The following is a 13,822-nucleotide window of genomic DNA, read 5'->3' as shown; positions in this document are numbered from 1 at the left end:
GGAAGAACACGCAATTGCACGCGTTGAAGAAGTATAGAAAAGCCTAACAGTCTTGCACGAGAGGGATGGCAGTGTGTGTTAGCCGCCATGATCTCTTTCTCCGCTGCAGAACCCCCGAGGTGCGCTCTCGCTCTGCCAGCCCTGACCCTGATGCCCTCCAGGATGGGGAAATGAAAAAGTCCCCAAGTGGAAGCCTGGATCTGAAGAGGAGAGTGCGCTACTTTGTCCCAGACATCCAGGAAATCCGTGTCAGGTGAGACGGCTTTCAGCTGCGGTGTTGTGAAGGAACTGTAAGCAGAGCAGCCTCTCGGACCAGGAGGGCTGGGCAGACCAGGCCTCCCAAAACGTGTGATTGGCTGACCAAGGATGCCCCAGGTCCTTTCACAACTGAAGAAACTAGCAGAAATCTATTTCCACAACCCCCCTCCTTGCCTTTTAAATGAGAAAAAGTATCCTCTACGGGCTGTAATATCCTAAAGATAGAACCATCCTTTAAAGAGACTGGAAAGTGTCCAAGTGATTTTACATCCCCAAAATATTCATAATGGCGCCATGATACCGTTATCCCCCAGACTGCACCTCTTGCCCTTCTCACAGGTCCTTCTGTGCTTCACCATCCCCATCTATATTGTTAAGTCTACTGTGTCTTCCATTGTTTCCAAGCCATATTATGTTCCTATTGGGATGTAAACAATGGAGTTGCTGGTTTTTATTAATTAAGTTGAGAACAACAAACATTTAATGTCTGCTCTCTCCTTGCAGTTGCTCTGTTGTTCAAAATGGGAATGTTCTAAGTTTAGGCTATGTTATTGTGTTGTTGGTACAGCCCGATTGTGTCAAAGAAGGGTTACCTCCACTTCCTGGAGCCTCACACTAATGGCTGGGTGAAGAGATATGTGGTGGTGCGCCGGCCATACGTCTATATCTATAACAGCGAGAAGGACAGTGTGGAGAGAGCCATTCTGAACCTGTCTTCAGCACAAGTTGAGTACAGTGAAGACCAGCAGGCCATGCTGAAGGTAAGTCCTCTGGTATTTAGTATTTTATGAAAAGACCAGGACCAAAATAAAAATTGATTGCTTTCTTTGTTTGATATTCCTCCGGAATTTTAATATATTCCATGGCACTAAACGTGGTTGATTTAAAAGTTATGTCTCAGGCAAAACAACCAGAGAATAACAAAGGTGAGTTCACTGGGTTGTCAGAAGACATGCCAATTAGGCATGAAGTTGAGACATCAAAATTGGTCAAATGTATTTTAAACTAAAGTAGCTTAATCCATTTATGGTTTTCTTTCAGTTTTTGATGCTAAATTGTAATTGGATGTTGCATTATATGTGATTAATAAATTGTGTGTACTCTTATGTGTGTCCTTTTTTCCTACAGTAGCCTCTAGCTCTCATGCTTTACTTTCAGTCCAATTAAATAGACCCATTGAATTCAATTGATGCCAGGTCTGCGGACCACTTTTCCGTCACACTGTGTCACTCTTTTTGCAGACTCTCAACACATTTGCAGTCTGCACTGAGCATCGTGGAATTCTGCTTCAAGCCAGCAATGACAAGGATATGCACGACTGGCTGTATGCTTTTAACCCACTCCTTGCTGGATCCATCAGGTAATGCCGACAGTGGAGTTTTCATTTAGTATTTTACATGTTCAGTGCATCCGTTGATATATCCTTTGCTCATATTTGAATGACCGTTAAGGTTAGTCATTGTGTAATAAATATAATGGAGATGTGACAATGAGTGGCTATCTTTCACTGTAAATTAAATCCGTATATTTGTTAAAATATCCTTTATAAAACCAAATGCTTACCGTTTGAGGAAGAAAGATACACATCATCAAAACTGGTGTACAGCACAACTAGAGCATTTTAATCAATAGCTCTGTTCTTTTTCCTAGATCAAAGCTTTCCAGAAGAAGAGCTGGCCAGATGAGGATCTGAAATGGTCACTATCCTCTATCCCAACAAATCTTACACAAAGGAAATTAATGAAATAGAAAACAAAGACTAACCATGTATATAGATCACCTGACCTAACGCCCAACCCCTGTGCTGTTTCAGTCCCTCCTGTAACCTGCCTGCTGTTGCACACGCTCAGTTTATCACAACCAAATCAAGACTTTAATGCAAAGCCCAATGACTCCCATCTTTGCAGTGTGTCGGGCTCTCTGTTGCTGATGGGCTATCATCACAATATAATTTTCCAGTGCAACCAGGCCCTCTATTACTGGAATATTCCCAGATCATAGAAGTGAAGGAGGTAGTGAGGAGTGGTGTCTTGCCAGTTCCTTGTTTTTCCAGAATAGCTGCTCTTATTCAATTCAGCAACACATTGTGTTGCATTCTCAGAACATTGTACGTTATATAGTTTCAGTTTATGATAATATTTATTTCTCCATGAAAGCCAGCCCTGATTCTATTACTATATTTCAATCAAATTGATTTTTTTGCCCATGACATTCATATTTCAGCTTGACAAATAGTGCATTGAAAGATGAGACCAATGTCACGTTAGCTTCCAAGTCTGTGTAGCTATATAATGTTGAAGATGTGGTGTCTTCACAGCACCTAGGTCAGTGTTAAACACCAAGTATTTCCCAATGAATGGTCCCAGTTGAGTTCCACTTCATAGGTTTAACTTCATCCACTGAGTTTGTGGCTTCATGGGTAACACAGCTGCTATAAAAAGTTGTTTGTGTTTTGGTATATGTATGTGGGAGGGTGAAGGGGTAAAATGCACTGGAGTTTTAAAATCAAATCTTTTGGTATTACGCTCATAGCTCGTCTTTGTCATGGTTGCACTTGTAAAGTAGGAGGTGTGATTTGAATTTCATTTTCTCCTATGGGTGTGGTATCACAGGTTTACTGTACATGGTTTGTCACACCTAAATGTCAATAATGGTGAAGATGACCTTCCTATTGAAAAACATTTACCACTGTCTGCTTGTGTGGCCTCACTTGGTCCTGGTTTGGCTTAGCTGGCTTCTTACTTGCTAAACTTCAGATTCCTCAGTCAAGAGGTTTTAAAGTTGCTTAACTGAGCTTATGTCAAGTGAAAATAATCTTTTCCCCGCTCTTTCAAAATTTGGTTTGCACATCATTTTTAAAATCCTGTTATTTATTTCATCATTTAATTATTTATTTATAGAAACATTTATATTTTTACTAAACTAGAAGAGAATTTCTGCAATATTGCACTTTCTTTGAGAAATTTCCTTAAACCTTATTTGCAGAACAGCTCTTGTATTTGTGCACATTATCTTTCAACCAGAAACTCAAGTTTGGGATGCCCATATTAGCGTGTATGAAATGATCTGATTAAGCAGCTCAATGCTGTAGTACAGGAACTGAAAACCCATTAGCTGTCCATGTATAAAGCTCTTGCAATTGGTAGAGAGAAGGTGAGCACTCACTTGTAAGGATGTCTGTGACATAACATAAGCCTTATAGTACACTACAAAAGCTTACTTCATTTCTGTTTTGTGCCCACAGATAAGGAAATGTGCATAGAGGATAATAACCAAAAATTGATTATTTGATCTTTATACACTATTCATTCACTGAATTTGATTACTTACTGAAGCCTCCCTGTTTGCACAACGAATGCTCCATCACATCTTTAAAGGTTGTGTGTGGAAGTGTTGTTTTACATTGGGCAATCCATGTAGCCCCTCCTTTATCTTTCATAGCAGCTCCAGTCAGTTTATCATGCTGCCACAGTATGTTCAGCTTCGTTTGTTCACATTGACTCTCTATGCCCATTATCTTGGATCACTTAGAAGGAAAAATATATGTAAGGCAATGTTGGTTTTCCTCTGTATAAATCAAGTGTACATGTTGCACGCTTACTGTGCCTGTATGAGATGTCACTATTGGCATTTTATAAGCATATGATAAAACGACTAGCAGCATTTGTAATTTTATACATATTGCACTAGAAACGTATCATCTCATGTATGCATCCTAGTTTTATTCACTGGAATGTAAGGAGCATTCTGGTTCTATGATTAGCACCTTATGTGTAGCTTCTGAGTGCTGGTTTCTGCTCTGCACAGGTTCACAGCAGGCCTTCGTTTAGCATGGTTTTGCATTTGTCAGTTTTAAATGCACCTTTTGTGGAGCACTTCATTACACCACTCTACCTGAGGAGGGAGCTGAAGCACTGAGTCAGATCCCAGCCCCCAGCCTGATTTCCATTGTCCAGTTCTTCATGGTGCATAACAAACCTCCGTGATTGAAAGAGGCCTTTGCCTTGTTCAAGTCCATTAGGGTTTGCCTTAAAGCTACCGGAAATATCTTTTTTTTTTCAGATATCGCTTTCAGGCATTTTTAAGACCTATTAATCAAGACAACTAATTTTATGGTTTGCACAATCATCATTAATCAACATGAAAGAATAGGAGAGAAACATGAAAAATACAGAGAGATAAGTAAAGGTATGTTAAGCATATGATAGTATACACTTAATGCAAATATATATTGGGTGAGAAAACTCCTGCACTGTTAGTAGAGTGAGACCTGGCTCAAACGCAGGAAAGGGGTTAAAGCTAGATGGTATACTTAACCGCAGAAAATATCACAAACCTGATTTTCTAGAGGAGGTCATGATTGAGAGCAGTTACTGTCATGAAATGCCTATTATTTGTAGTTTATTCTCGACAAAACACCTTTCTGAATGATTGTAGTCAACAAGAATCTCAGAGAGAATGCATCTCGTAAACGTGATCCATTGATCAAGTTGCTTAACGTGAATATAACAATGCCCTTGAGCCTCCACTTTTGCACTTTGTAGATGACCAAAAATTGAGAAATCGTTTCTAAAAAATGTTGTAGCTTGTTTTGATCTGGTGTACAGTACAATGTTCACGCTCAATATCACATGAAGACTCTGTAATAACTGTCCATGCCATCTTGGTAACTGTGGTAAGAGGAAGGTTATTTGGCTTCTGAGCAGATTCCCGAGGCAGTGCAGAGTGGAACATCATTCCAATCCTCAGTTTTTCTCTCTCTCTCTTTTGTCTGTGTTCATATTTAGGGTATATTTTTATATCTGATGTTTTGAATATTGCTCTCGAGAGCCTTATTTTGCAGGAAACATCTTGAATACTGAACATGCCCTTGGTCTGCCAATCACTGGAGCATGTGTTCCTGAGTGTTCTGATAATTAGAACTCTGTTGAGCTGCATGGTGGAATCTTCCAGGTGTTCTATACAACCCTGGAGGCTGAGGAGCATGCCTGGGGCCAGCCAACCCACAGAGCATGCAGAGTAGTGAGCCAGCCTGAGAACACTACTAGTTGTCTCTGAGAAATGTATGTCAAGAACATCAGAAAAGATTATAAGCAAAGCTTGTGCTGAGCCATAAAATAATTATTCTATACCTGCTGGAGAGCTATCACTCCACTATCTAAGCATTAAGTATGTTAGTCAGGTTAAAAGTGAATACAGTAATTAAAAAAGCAACTGATTCATTTAGTATTTTACAGTATTCAGCAGTACAGGACATTGTTGCTGGAGAGCATTGGTTTTCTCATTCCATTTGCCACAGTTTCTACTGTGTCCAGATCAATGCAGTACTGTGTAAGAAAAATAAGCCTACAGTTTTAAATAAAAGCTTCTTTACGTAGTTTCTTTAGGATCAAATAATACTTTATTGATCAAACTGTCCTGCTTGAGATTCGGAGGACATAATTGAAATATTGTAATGATAAACACTATTTCTGCCCGAACAAGTTACAGTATATCACTGTGACAGTATGGGAACAGCAGCTGCTCAGTATATTCCTGAACATCTCCGCTAAACTCTTAAAGTACCTGACAATGATGGATTACCAAGATGTGCATTCCCTTTATTGAAAGGAATAATTTTACAGCAGAACACAACTGTAGATGGAAGAAGAACCTTCTGAATGGCTTTCAGATAAAGCCCCAGCAAGGAGAAGTATCGATATCGGGGGGAATGGAAATATTTTTAGATGGGTTTGCTCAGTTTTTGGTCATCTTAAAAGAAAGGTTTGCAATTAGTAAAATAATACAATAGAGTTACTATTCCCCTGCTTTGTGTTATTAGGAAATGTATATATTGTTTCATCTTACGGATAACATGTAAGTTTATTTTATGGAAAAAGGAAAAAGACACTGCAGGGGCTGTGGAAACAGTGTTACCAATCCTTTAAGCTGTGAAATGCATTTGTCCCATAAAAGAGCTGAATAGAGTGTTTGAATAGCCCAAGGCTGGTGCAGCGCACCACGAACAGCACAGGACAAGAATATGCTGATTGATAGACAAACTGGATTTTCATTAGCATAGCTACCTTTATGAGATGGCGTTTTAATCAGAACTGTCGTTTTTTGCATTTAAAAACTACCATTCTGCTTAATTTTTCCTTTCAACCTCTGATGGGAGTTTGAAAACAAATGTGAAACGTGTAAAATTTAGTTGGCACTCGTGCTTTTGTGGAATTTTTTTTCTTTATAGAAAGGGAAGCTGACAATTTCTGATGTTCCAAAGCTGTGGCAGCAAAAAAAAAAACCAAAACAACAGAAAACACTTGCAGTTCAATTCAAATGTTGTATCTCAATGCTGCATTCAATACAAGACCATGCTTGCATGCATTTGTTGAGCTGAGCAGTCCACTTACTGTAAACCTCTTTGGCTTACATCTGATTGGCTGTTTTCAATGGTGTGCATCATGGGCCTTTGTCTGTTCCATTGAGCACTTTGGTTCCATGGCACTCATTTGCCCCTTAATATGGAGAAGTGTTAGACTGTGATAATGTAATTGCAATTGCTAGTTCTAATGTGGATTTGTGTTGATCTAGAAAATAGTACAGTATCCAAACCACTTCTCTCTGCCTGGGACAATAAAATTAAGTTGGAGAATTTTGGCTTTGTATGTTATTGAGCCAAAATATTGTTATCTCTTTCCTCCATGACATCACACACAGGAAAGCTGCCATTTTAGGTGCATTAGTCAAATAATTTCCTCTTTCTAGATCTGTGCACTGGATGACCATCCCATATGGCTGTTGATCAACCATTGATGGGCAGTAAAAAAAGAATCACTTGCAGATTCACTAAGTTCATGTGGAAAAACAATATTGTGATTTTGGCTGCCATAGTTTTGAGGCATGAGAATTTCTGAGCTGACAAGCTGTGTATCCTACACCCTCATCCCATCCTCCTCTCATCACAATCTCAGTGATCACATTCAGCACATCTGCCTAGATGTTGTGTTAGACAACGACTAAAAAAAAAAAAGAGGCTCATTTTTAACATCTTATTTCTGTGCTTCCATATCAGAATAGTACCCAAGGGTTCTTCCTTAGCTCTTTTAAACAAAATCCATCATCATGTTTATCTTTTTTTTTTGCTCTGTATATAAAACACGATTGCTGTGGACGATGTATAATACAGCTGTAACCTGTTTGTACCATCATGAATGGGCAGTAGTTTAATTGATGTCTCAAAACTATCTGAGTGTTGGAGTTAAGCGTCTTCAGATGTTTGTGTACACTTAACACATAGTCGGATATTAAATAAACGTGGAACTTATGCAACACTGCCATTGTCTCCTGTGTGTGTTCTTTCTTTTAACGCCAAAAAGTGCCGGTCTGAGTGCAACATTCTGCCCGCACTTTGGGTTCCAGCTCGCAGCACACTGCATGCTAGGCTATAACAACGAGGGCAGAAACAATCTGGATCAATTCTGCAGTCTCAGAGATCAATTTTTTGACTTATTGCAGCACATGAAATATACAACAGTACCGCACGGCCATTGTATTCCAAAACTGAGGCGTTTGGATCAAAAGTTGTAACCTAGCATTATTGAATCTCATGCAAATGCAAGTCCTTCTATCAGTGGTTGTGATTGTTTCCCATCCATTCTTTTTGGTCAAAATCCTAAGCCCAGAGAAGTTCAGATATAAACAATGGAAATGCTCACTTGACACCCCAGGTAGGATTAGGGTTAGCATTCACAAACTACATAGACAATTCTTAAGCTCAGGGCTGGATTTTGGGTCCCAGGTCAGATTTAGTGGTTTTTACCTCCTATTTGAAAATGTTTTTTTTTCAGAAACTCCCAGGGGCCTGAATGTGGCGGTGCGTCGCTCGGCAGTTGTATGCGAAAACTGATTTGGTTGGATCAAAAGTTGTAACCAAGCACTATTGAATATCATTTAAATGCAAGTGCTTTTATCAGTGGTCTTCTTTGTATCGCATTCATTCTTTTTGGTTTGGTGATCATGTCAAAATCCTCAGCCCAGAGATGTTCAGATATACTGTAAACAGCGGAAATGCTCACTTGACACCCCAGGCAGTGTAAGGGTTAGCATTCTCACACTACCTAGACAATTTTTAAGGTCTGGGATGAATTCTGGGTCCTAAGTCACGTTAAGAATGAGTGGTATTAACCTCCTATCTGAATTTATTTTTTCAGAAACCTCCAGGGGCCTGGATGTCGCGGTACCGCACAATCATTTTCTGTGTGTTCTTTTTCAAAACACTCTTGATATGATAAACACGATTGCCTCAGAATACCATGTTCAGACTTGTCTCACGTGTTCATAACAAGGAAGAATAGAGAGGGGTTCTGGAGTGAATGCTACATAACAGAATTAACAAATATTTCCCTTTTAAAAAATACTTTCTAGTATTCTAGTATACACACTAGTGTATAACTTTCAAATAGTTTACACCTTGGATTCCTGTAGTGGTATAGTGTTTACACAGTGAACAGCTCATTAAGAAAACTATTCAATTTTCTTTGAAATATTTTTGGGAAATTCAAGTTGTGACAAAATAAATTGCACAATAAATTTGAAGAAACTTTATGGAAAAAAAGTTTTCCTATCTGATTTTTTATTCTGTTAAAGAAATGACTTTTTTGGAGTAATAGACCAACTCTACATCCGTTGTACACTAAAATATGTAAGGCAGAACTTATTTTTTATATTGGTTTAAATATATTTATGTAACCTTCCGAACTAAGAATTCATCTGTTTCATTAGCAGCTGTAATTATTTTGTTATTCGTAGGCATTTTTTGCTTATTACGTTTAACAGTCCTTAAGGGTTAAACAGATGAGTACAGGTGACACCGTTACACCGCTTTACAATGTATTTTGCATAGATTACCTTTCTACATTCAACCCGGAAACAAAAACTTGACAGCAACGTACGTGATTATGTCCTTGTAAACCTATTTATAACGGTGTTCCAGCCGTGGAAATAAATTTGCCATTGCATGGATTTCATCCAGATATTATTTGCGTTACTCGTTGGCGTTTCAGAACTCCTAGCTAGGTGGCGCTAGCAGTTGCGATGAGGATTATGTACAGTAACACGTTTGTCAGACAGCGCTGTTCATTTGGGTTGAACAGCGCAGTACAATTCTATTAGACATTTAATTGATCAAAAGGCAAGACATACAATGGAAATAAATTAATTCAAAATTAATTTTTAGCTTTTATAATTGTAAATTCCTCTGGCTGTTAAGTGTGTTTATATCTGTATCTGTTTTAATATTTTGTCTCCTTTTTTTGTATTTCTGACGTTTAAATAAAAACTTGAGCAGCTGCGCAGTGATGCAGATACAGTACTTTAGCTTGTGGATGCGTGGCCTGATGACGTGTTGCCCTGACTGATTTGATGCAGACAGTCGTATTTGGACAGATTTGCTGCAGTATCTGTACAGACTCCCTTAACTCTGCATGCAGTCAACGCAGCCAAGGAGTTGTCAGCCCACCCAAAACCTCAACCGGTATGGTGACGTTTACAATGCCTGATTGTATCGTACACGATCATTGCAGGTAAACAAAGGTGAAGCAGCTTACAAATTATCGGTGATTTCCTCCGAAACACGGCTACGTATTGATTATGCCTGTGATGTAAAAACAACACGGATTGTTACGTTATAATAAACTGGTGCATAGTAGGCAGCTGAGGTCCTCAAAAATAAGGTCCTTGTGATCATGGCAACGTGAACAGCTGAGAGACGCGCTTCTGCGGAGGAAGATACTGTCGGGTGCTCGAAAAGGTTTGTAAACAAATAATATTATTAATATAAATTTTAGCTTTCTTTCCGCGGCTCTTTTTCTTTTCTTGGCAACATTATTCAGTGGAAATTGTAGTATTTGATCAAGCGTCAAAGAGTATCAGTTTAAAAGCGAGTGCTTTGTAAACTTGCATCGTTAACGTTTTACGTTATTATTGCTATTAATATTGATACTCTTTATCAAGCAGCAGTGGTGTGCTTGTTATGTTAACTTGTAAACGTAGACCTAAAACTCTCGGGGAATGCGGTTGCTGTCAGCAAACTATCTGCCAACGAAATCCGAAATAAAATGTATATTTAATATGCACGTGTAAAGACACATACATCGTTCTTTTGTTTCCTAATTTTTTATATTATTGTATCTTTTAAAAGAGGTACCAAAACGTGAACGTATCAATTCAGGCTACCGTACAGGTTGTTAGCGCCTCCAAGCGGACTTTATTACACATTATAATGCAATGTATTATTTTACACTTACTGTTATACTATATGATACGATGCAGTTACCTTGAGAGTCATTGTTTTTTATTTTTTTCATTTCTTTATTTTCAAGGGAATTCTGATTTTGATCGGTCCAGAAGGCAGGGAATTTCCCACGCGTGACACATCGATCTGCTTGACTCCAGATCACGAATGGCGAGAAACTCCTGAAAATGACTTACACAGCCAAGAAGTGCGGGGTCCGGTTCAGCCCCCCAGCCATCGTGCTGATTTATGAAGACACAGTAACGCAGAAGGCGCGGAAGCGGATCATGCCCGTTCGGAGCTTCTCGAAGTTCTCAGGTGAGCCGCCACGCCTGGCCAGGGCAGGAGAACACTTTTTAGGGAAAACGCTCCTGGACGTCGCCGAAATGAGAAGTTCGTACTCGGTCCGGAAGGAAGAAAGCATGTCTTCATATAACCTCCAGCATATGACATGAATACGTGTTTTAGTTTGGCGATATTGGTGCCTTTTCATTTCAAATCAACACATTTCATATGTGCATCATAGATCGTGGTTGTGAGTACTACAATATTTAAATGTCAGGCAAAATATGAATATTTCGTTCTGCTTCATTGAAAGAGGTACATGACTTCCTTACTTTAGACTGGCAGTAGGAATCATTGGTGTGAATGCATTTGGTGATATTTGCTTCTCTGACGTCCTAGTAAATCCGCAAATGTTAGAGAGCCTGAGGAGCACAAGAGTGAAGTGAACTACGCTCTGAGCAAAATGTTCGTCTCTTCACTCCGATGTAAATGCAGGCGTCCTTTTGTCTCCTGCCTATGTAAACGTGTTTCGGGCTCTGTGCTATGCTTTTCGAGGGCCAAAAAATCATAATAATCCCCTGAATATTTCAACTCTGGCTGCTTCCAACATTCCAGCCCTGAGAGTCTTATTGCACTTTTCATGTCCGTGTCCTCCCGGCAGACTGCAGCAAGGCAGCAGAGCGGCTGAAAAACAACGTGCGGCATAGCGCCTACCTGCAGGACGTGTCCATGAGGCAGATGGAGAGGCTTCATGTGATCCTGCGAGACCGATTGCTGGGCCGCACTCTGGAGCAGAGCCTAGCCTCGCTGCGCCTGGACCCCAACGAAGACCTGAATAAGCTTGGCGACGAGGAACTCTCCAGGAAGAAGGCCCGGATGGATCAGCTCTTTGAACAGAACCGCAAAAAGAAGGATGACCCAGACTTCGTGTACGACGTGCAGGTTGATTTCCCACAGGATGAGTGCCTGGAGACGTGCAGCTGGGATGAAGAGGAATCGGATGGAGGGTTTTAGCCCAAAGAGTGGGACTGAGAGACTGGTGGACAGCACTGCTACATGGCATTTTAGATTTGGCTGATATAGTGGACAGAACTAAGGAAAGTGTTTTGCTGGTCAGAACATTTTCACATCTCTAATTCATTTTTAAGATTATGAATTGCATTATGTACATAAACCAAAACACATTGTGCCATGGGATATAAAATGCAATGGTCTTGTGAAGTTCCAAAAGTTCTGTACAAAACAAACACGTTGCTCATCTTTGATTAACAGTTTTCTTGTAACACCGGGCGTATTAATGAAGAGTTAATATTTCTAAATTTGCCAAGCCAGTGTGAGAAGGCTAACAAGTGATCATTCCTTGCTGAGGGAAAAAAAACAAAGTGTAACATGAGATATGGGAAGATGCCTCAAGGTATTGAGGAAGGCAAGAACCAGCCAGATTGTAATGGGATGAAAATGAGAAGATGCTTTTAATTTAAGGATAGTCTATCTTTAAATAGCTTTCACTTTCCTTTGAGGACTTTATAGGTGCTATGACTGTTCTCTCAAAAGATGTCTGTAATTATACAGTTGTCATGTGCAATGCAAAATTCTAATAGGTGTAGAAGGATCCCCAAATACATTCTGCATGTTATAAGAATGTGCCCTGTAGTAGGGAGTGCCACAAAGGTATCAGATGGATTAACATTTTGAAAATCTAGTTAATTTTAATAAGAAATATGCAGCCTTGTATCTCAAATAAAATTAATCACGTTTGTATTCCCCAAAAATACTTTATTTGTACAATATAATATTGTCTAGGTATAACAATAAAAAACACAATTTTCTATATAAAAGAAGTGTCGATCTCTATAGTACAAAGAGAATACAGACTTACCCTTTGGAGCAAAGCACAACATTAAGTTTAAACCATGGGATACATTTCTTTGATTTGATTTGTATTTTACTTAAGCACAAGTGGTCTGTGGGAATAGATATTTATGCAACATCTTCCATCATTCACACTAACCCAAAGTACTTCACAAATGTTACAGATTTTCTTCTATGAGAATGTTAGCCACTTTGTTATAAACTTTTATACTTTTAACTATGACACTCACAGGACATGCTCCATGTCTTTATCAAGGTTGCTTTCTGGGCAGATCAGTTTTTTTAGTTTTAAATATCTGGGGAAAATGGATTCAACTTATCAAGAGGCCTCTGAATCCCACCCATCTTTTCTCTTTTCTTAATAATGGTATTTAGGTTACAAAGATTCTTTAAGTTTTACATGGCCTAATTCTCACAGCAGTCATCAATTAATTTGTTCTAGTTTGTATGACCACAAAATAAATTAATTACATCACGTATCATTATTTATATATTCACTGAACATCCTGCCAAATACAATTTTGATTATTCACTACTTAATTAAAATGCTGGGTTTTCTTGTACACATTATCAAATTAAAACTACATACATTTTTAAAATTAAATTACTGGTACCACCTTACCAGCTATAACCTTTTCCCCCAAAACGTAATGTAGAGTACATTGAATATGGATTGGTCAAATTTACATAGAAGAAAAATGCCAAATCACCGAAGTTTAACAAAACACTGCACTGAAAGGTTTGGCAGGCATAATATTAAAACAGATTATGAACCGTAAATATATTGTATAAAGGCCATTTTAAAGTGTTTCAATCCATCCCCAATTGTAGTTTTGATAAATTTCTGAATGTGCCCTTTATATGGATAATACCATTTACAGGTTTCAAAATAATCCTGAAAAGGTTTACAAGCATTTTAATACTAATTTGGTTTTGGACATCAATTATGATCATAGTTTTGTCCTCCTAGAAATGTCTGTTTTAAAATCTATATGGTTTGACATATTGATGCCTGCTACAAAGGCTAACTTAAGTAATGGATGTACTCCATATATAAATCTTGATTTCCTTGTCTTGAAGTAGACATGGTTAGTAACTGTTCATTACAGGACTTGGGTAACATCTTACACTTGC

The 13,822-nt window shown here is 38.8% G+C and overlaps 2 protein-coding genes across 22 annotated transcripts in view; both read left to right on the top strand.

The window, feature by feature from the left end:
• The window catches only part of kif1aa (kinesin family member 1Aa), a 90,886-nt gene extending 83,312 nt beyond the window's left edge, over positions 1-7,574 (top strand). For all 21 annotated transcript variants that reach the window (XM_088615397.1, XM_088615294.1, XM_088615268.1 and 18 more), the window contains 4 exons: positions 110-253; positions 827-1,019; positions 1,500-1,618; positions 1,909-7,574. In XM_088615397.1, the coding sequence (XP_088471523.1) occupies positions 110-253; positions 827-1,019; positions 1,500-1,618; positions 1,909-1,951 (499 nt within the window). In that variant the 3' untranslated portion in view covers positions 1,952-7,574. The remainder of the gene's footprint in view (positions 1-109; positions 254-826; positions 1,020-1,499; positions 1,619-1,908) is intronic.
• A 2,128-nt stretch (positions 7,575-9,702) lies between these two features.
• Positions 9,703-12,657, top strand: cep19 (centrosomal protein 19). Its single transcript, XM_088615242.1, has 3 exons — positions 9,703-10,048; positions 10,620-10,849; positions 11,478-12,657. Exons 2-3 carry the CDS (start codon positions 10,720-10,722, stop codon positions 11,828-11,830), a joined length of 483 nt encoding a protein of 160 aa, XP_088471368.1. The 5' UTR covers positions 9,703-10,048; positions 10,620-10,719; the 3' UTR covers positions 11,831-12,657.
• The last annotated feature ends 1,165 nt before the right edge of the window (positions 12,658-13,822 follow it).

Source organism: Lepisosteus platostomus, chromosome 2 (assembly GCF_059453375.1).
Source record: "Lepisosteus platostomus isolate fLepPlt1 chromosome 2, fLepPlt1.hap1, whole genome shotgun sequence".
NCBI lineage: Eukaryota > Metazoa > Chordata > Actinopteri > Semionotiformes > Lepisosteidae > Lepisosteus > Lepisosteus platostomus.
The sequence above is the reverse complement of the archived record's forward strand: the minus strand, read 5'-3'. Positions and strand labels throughout refer to the sequence as shown.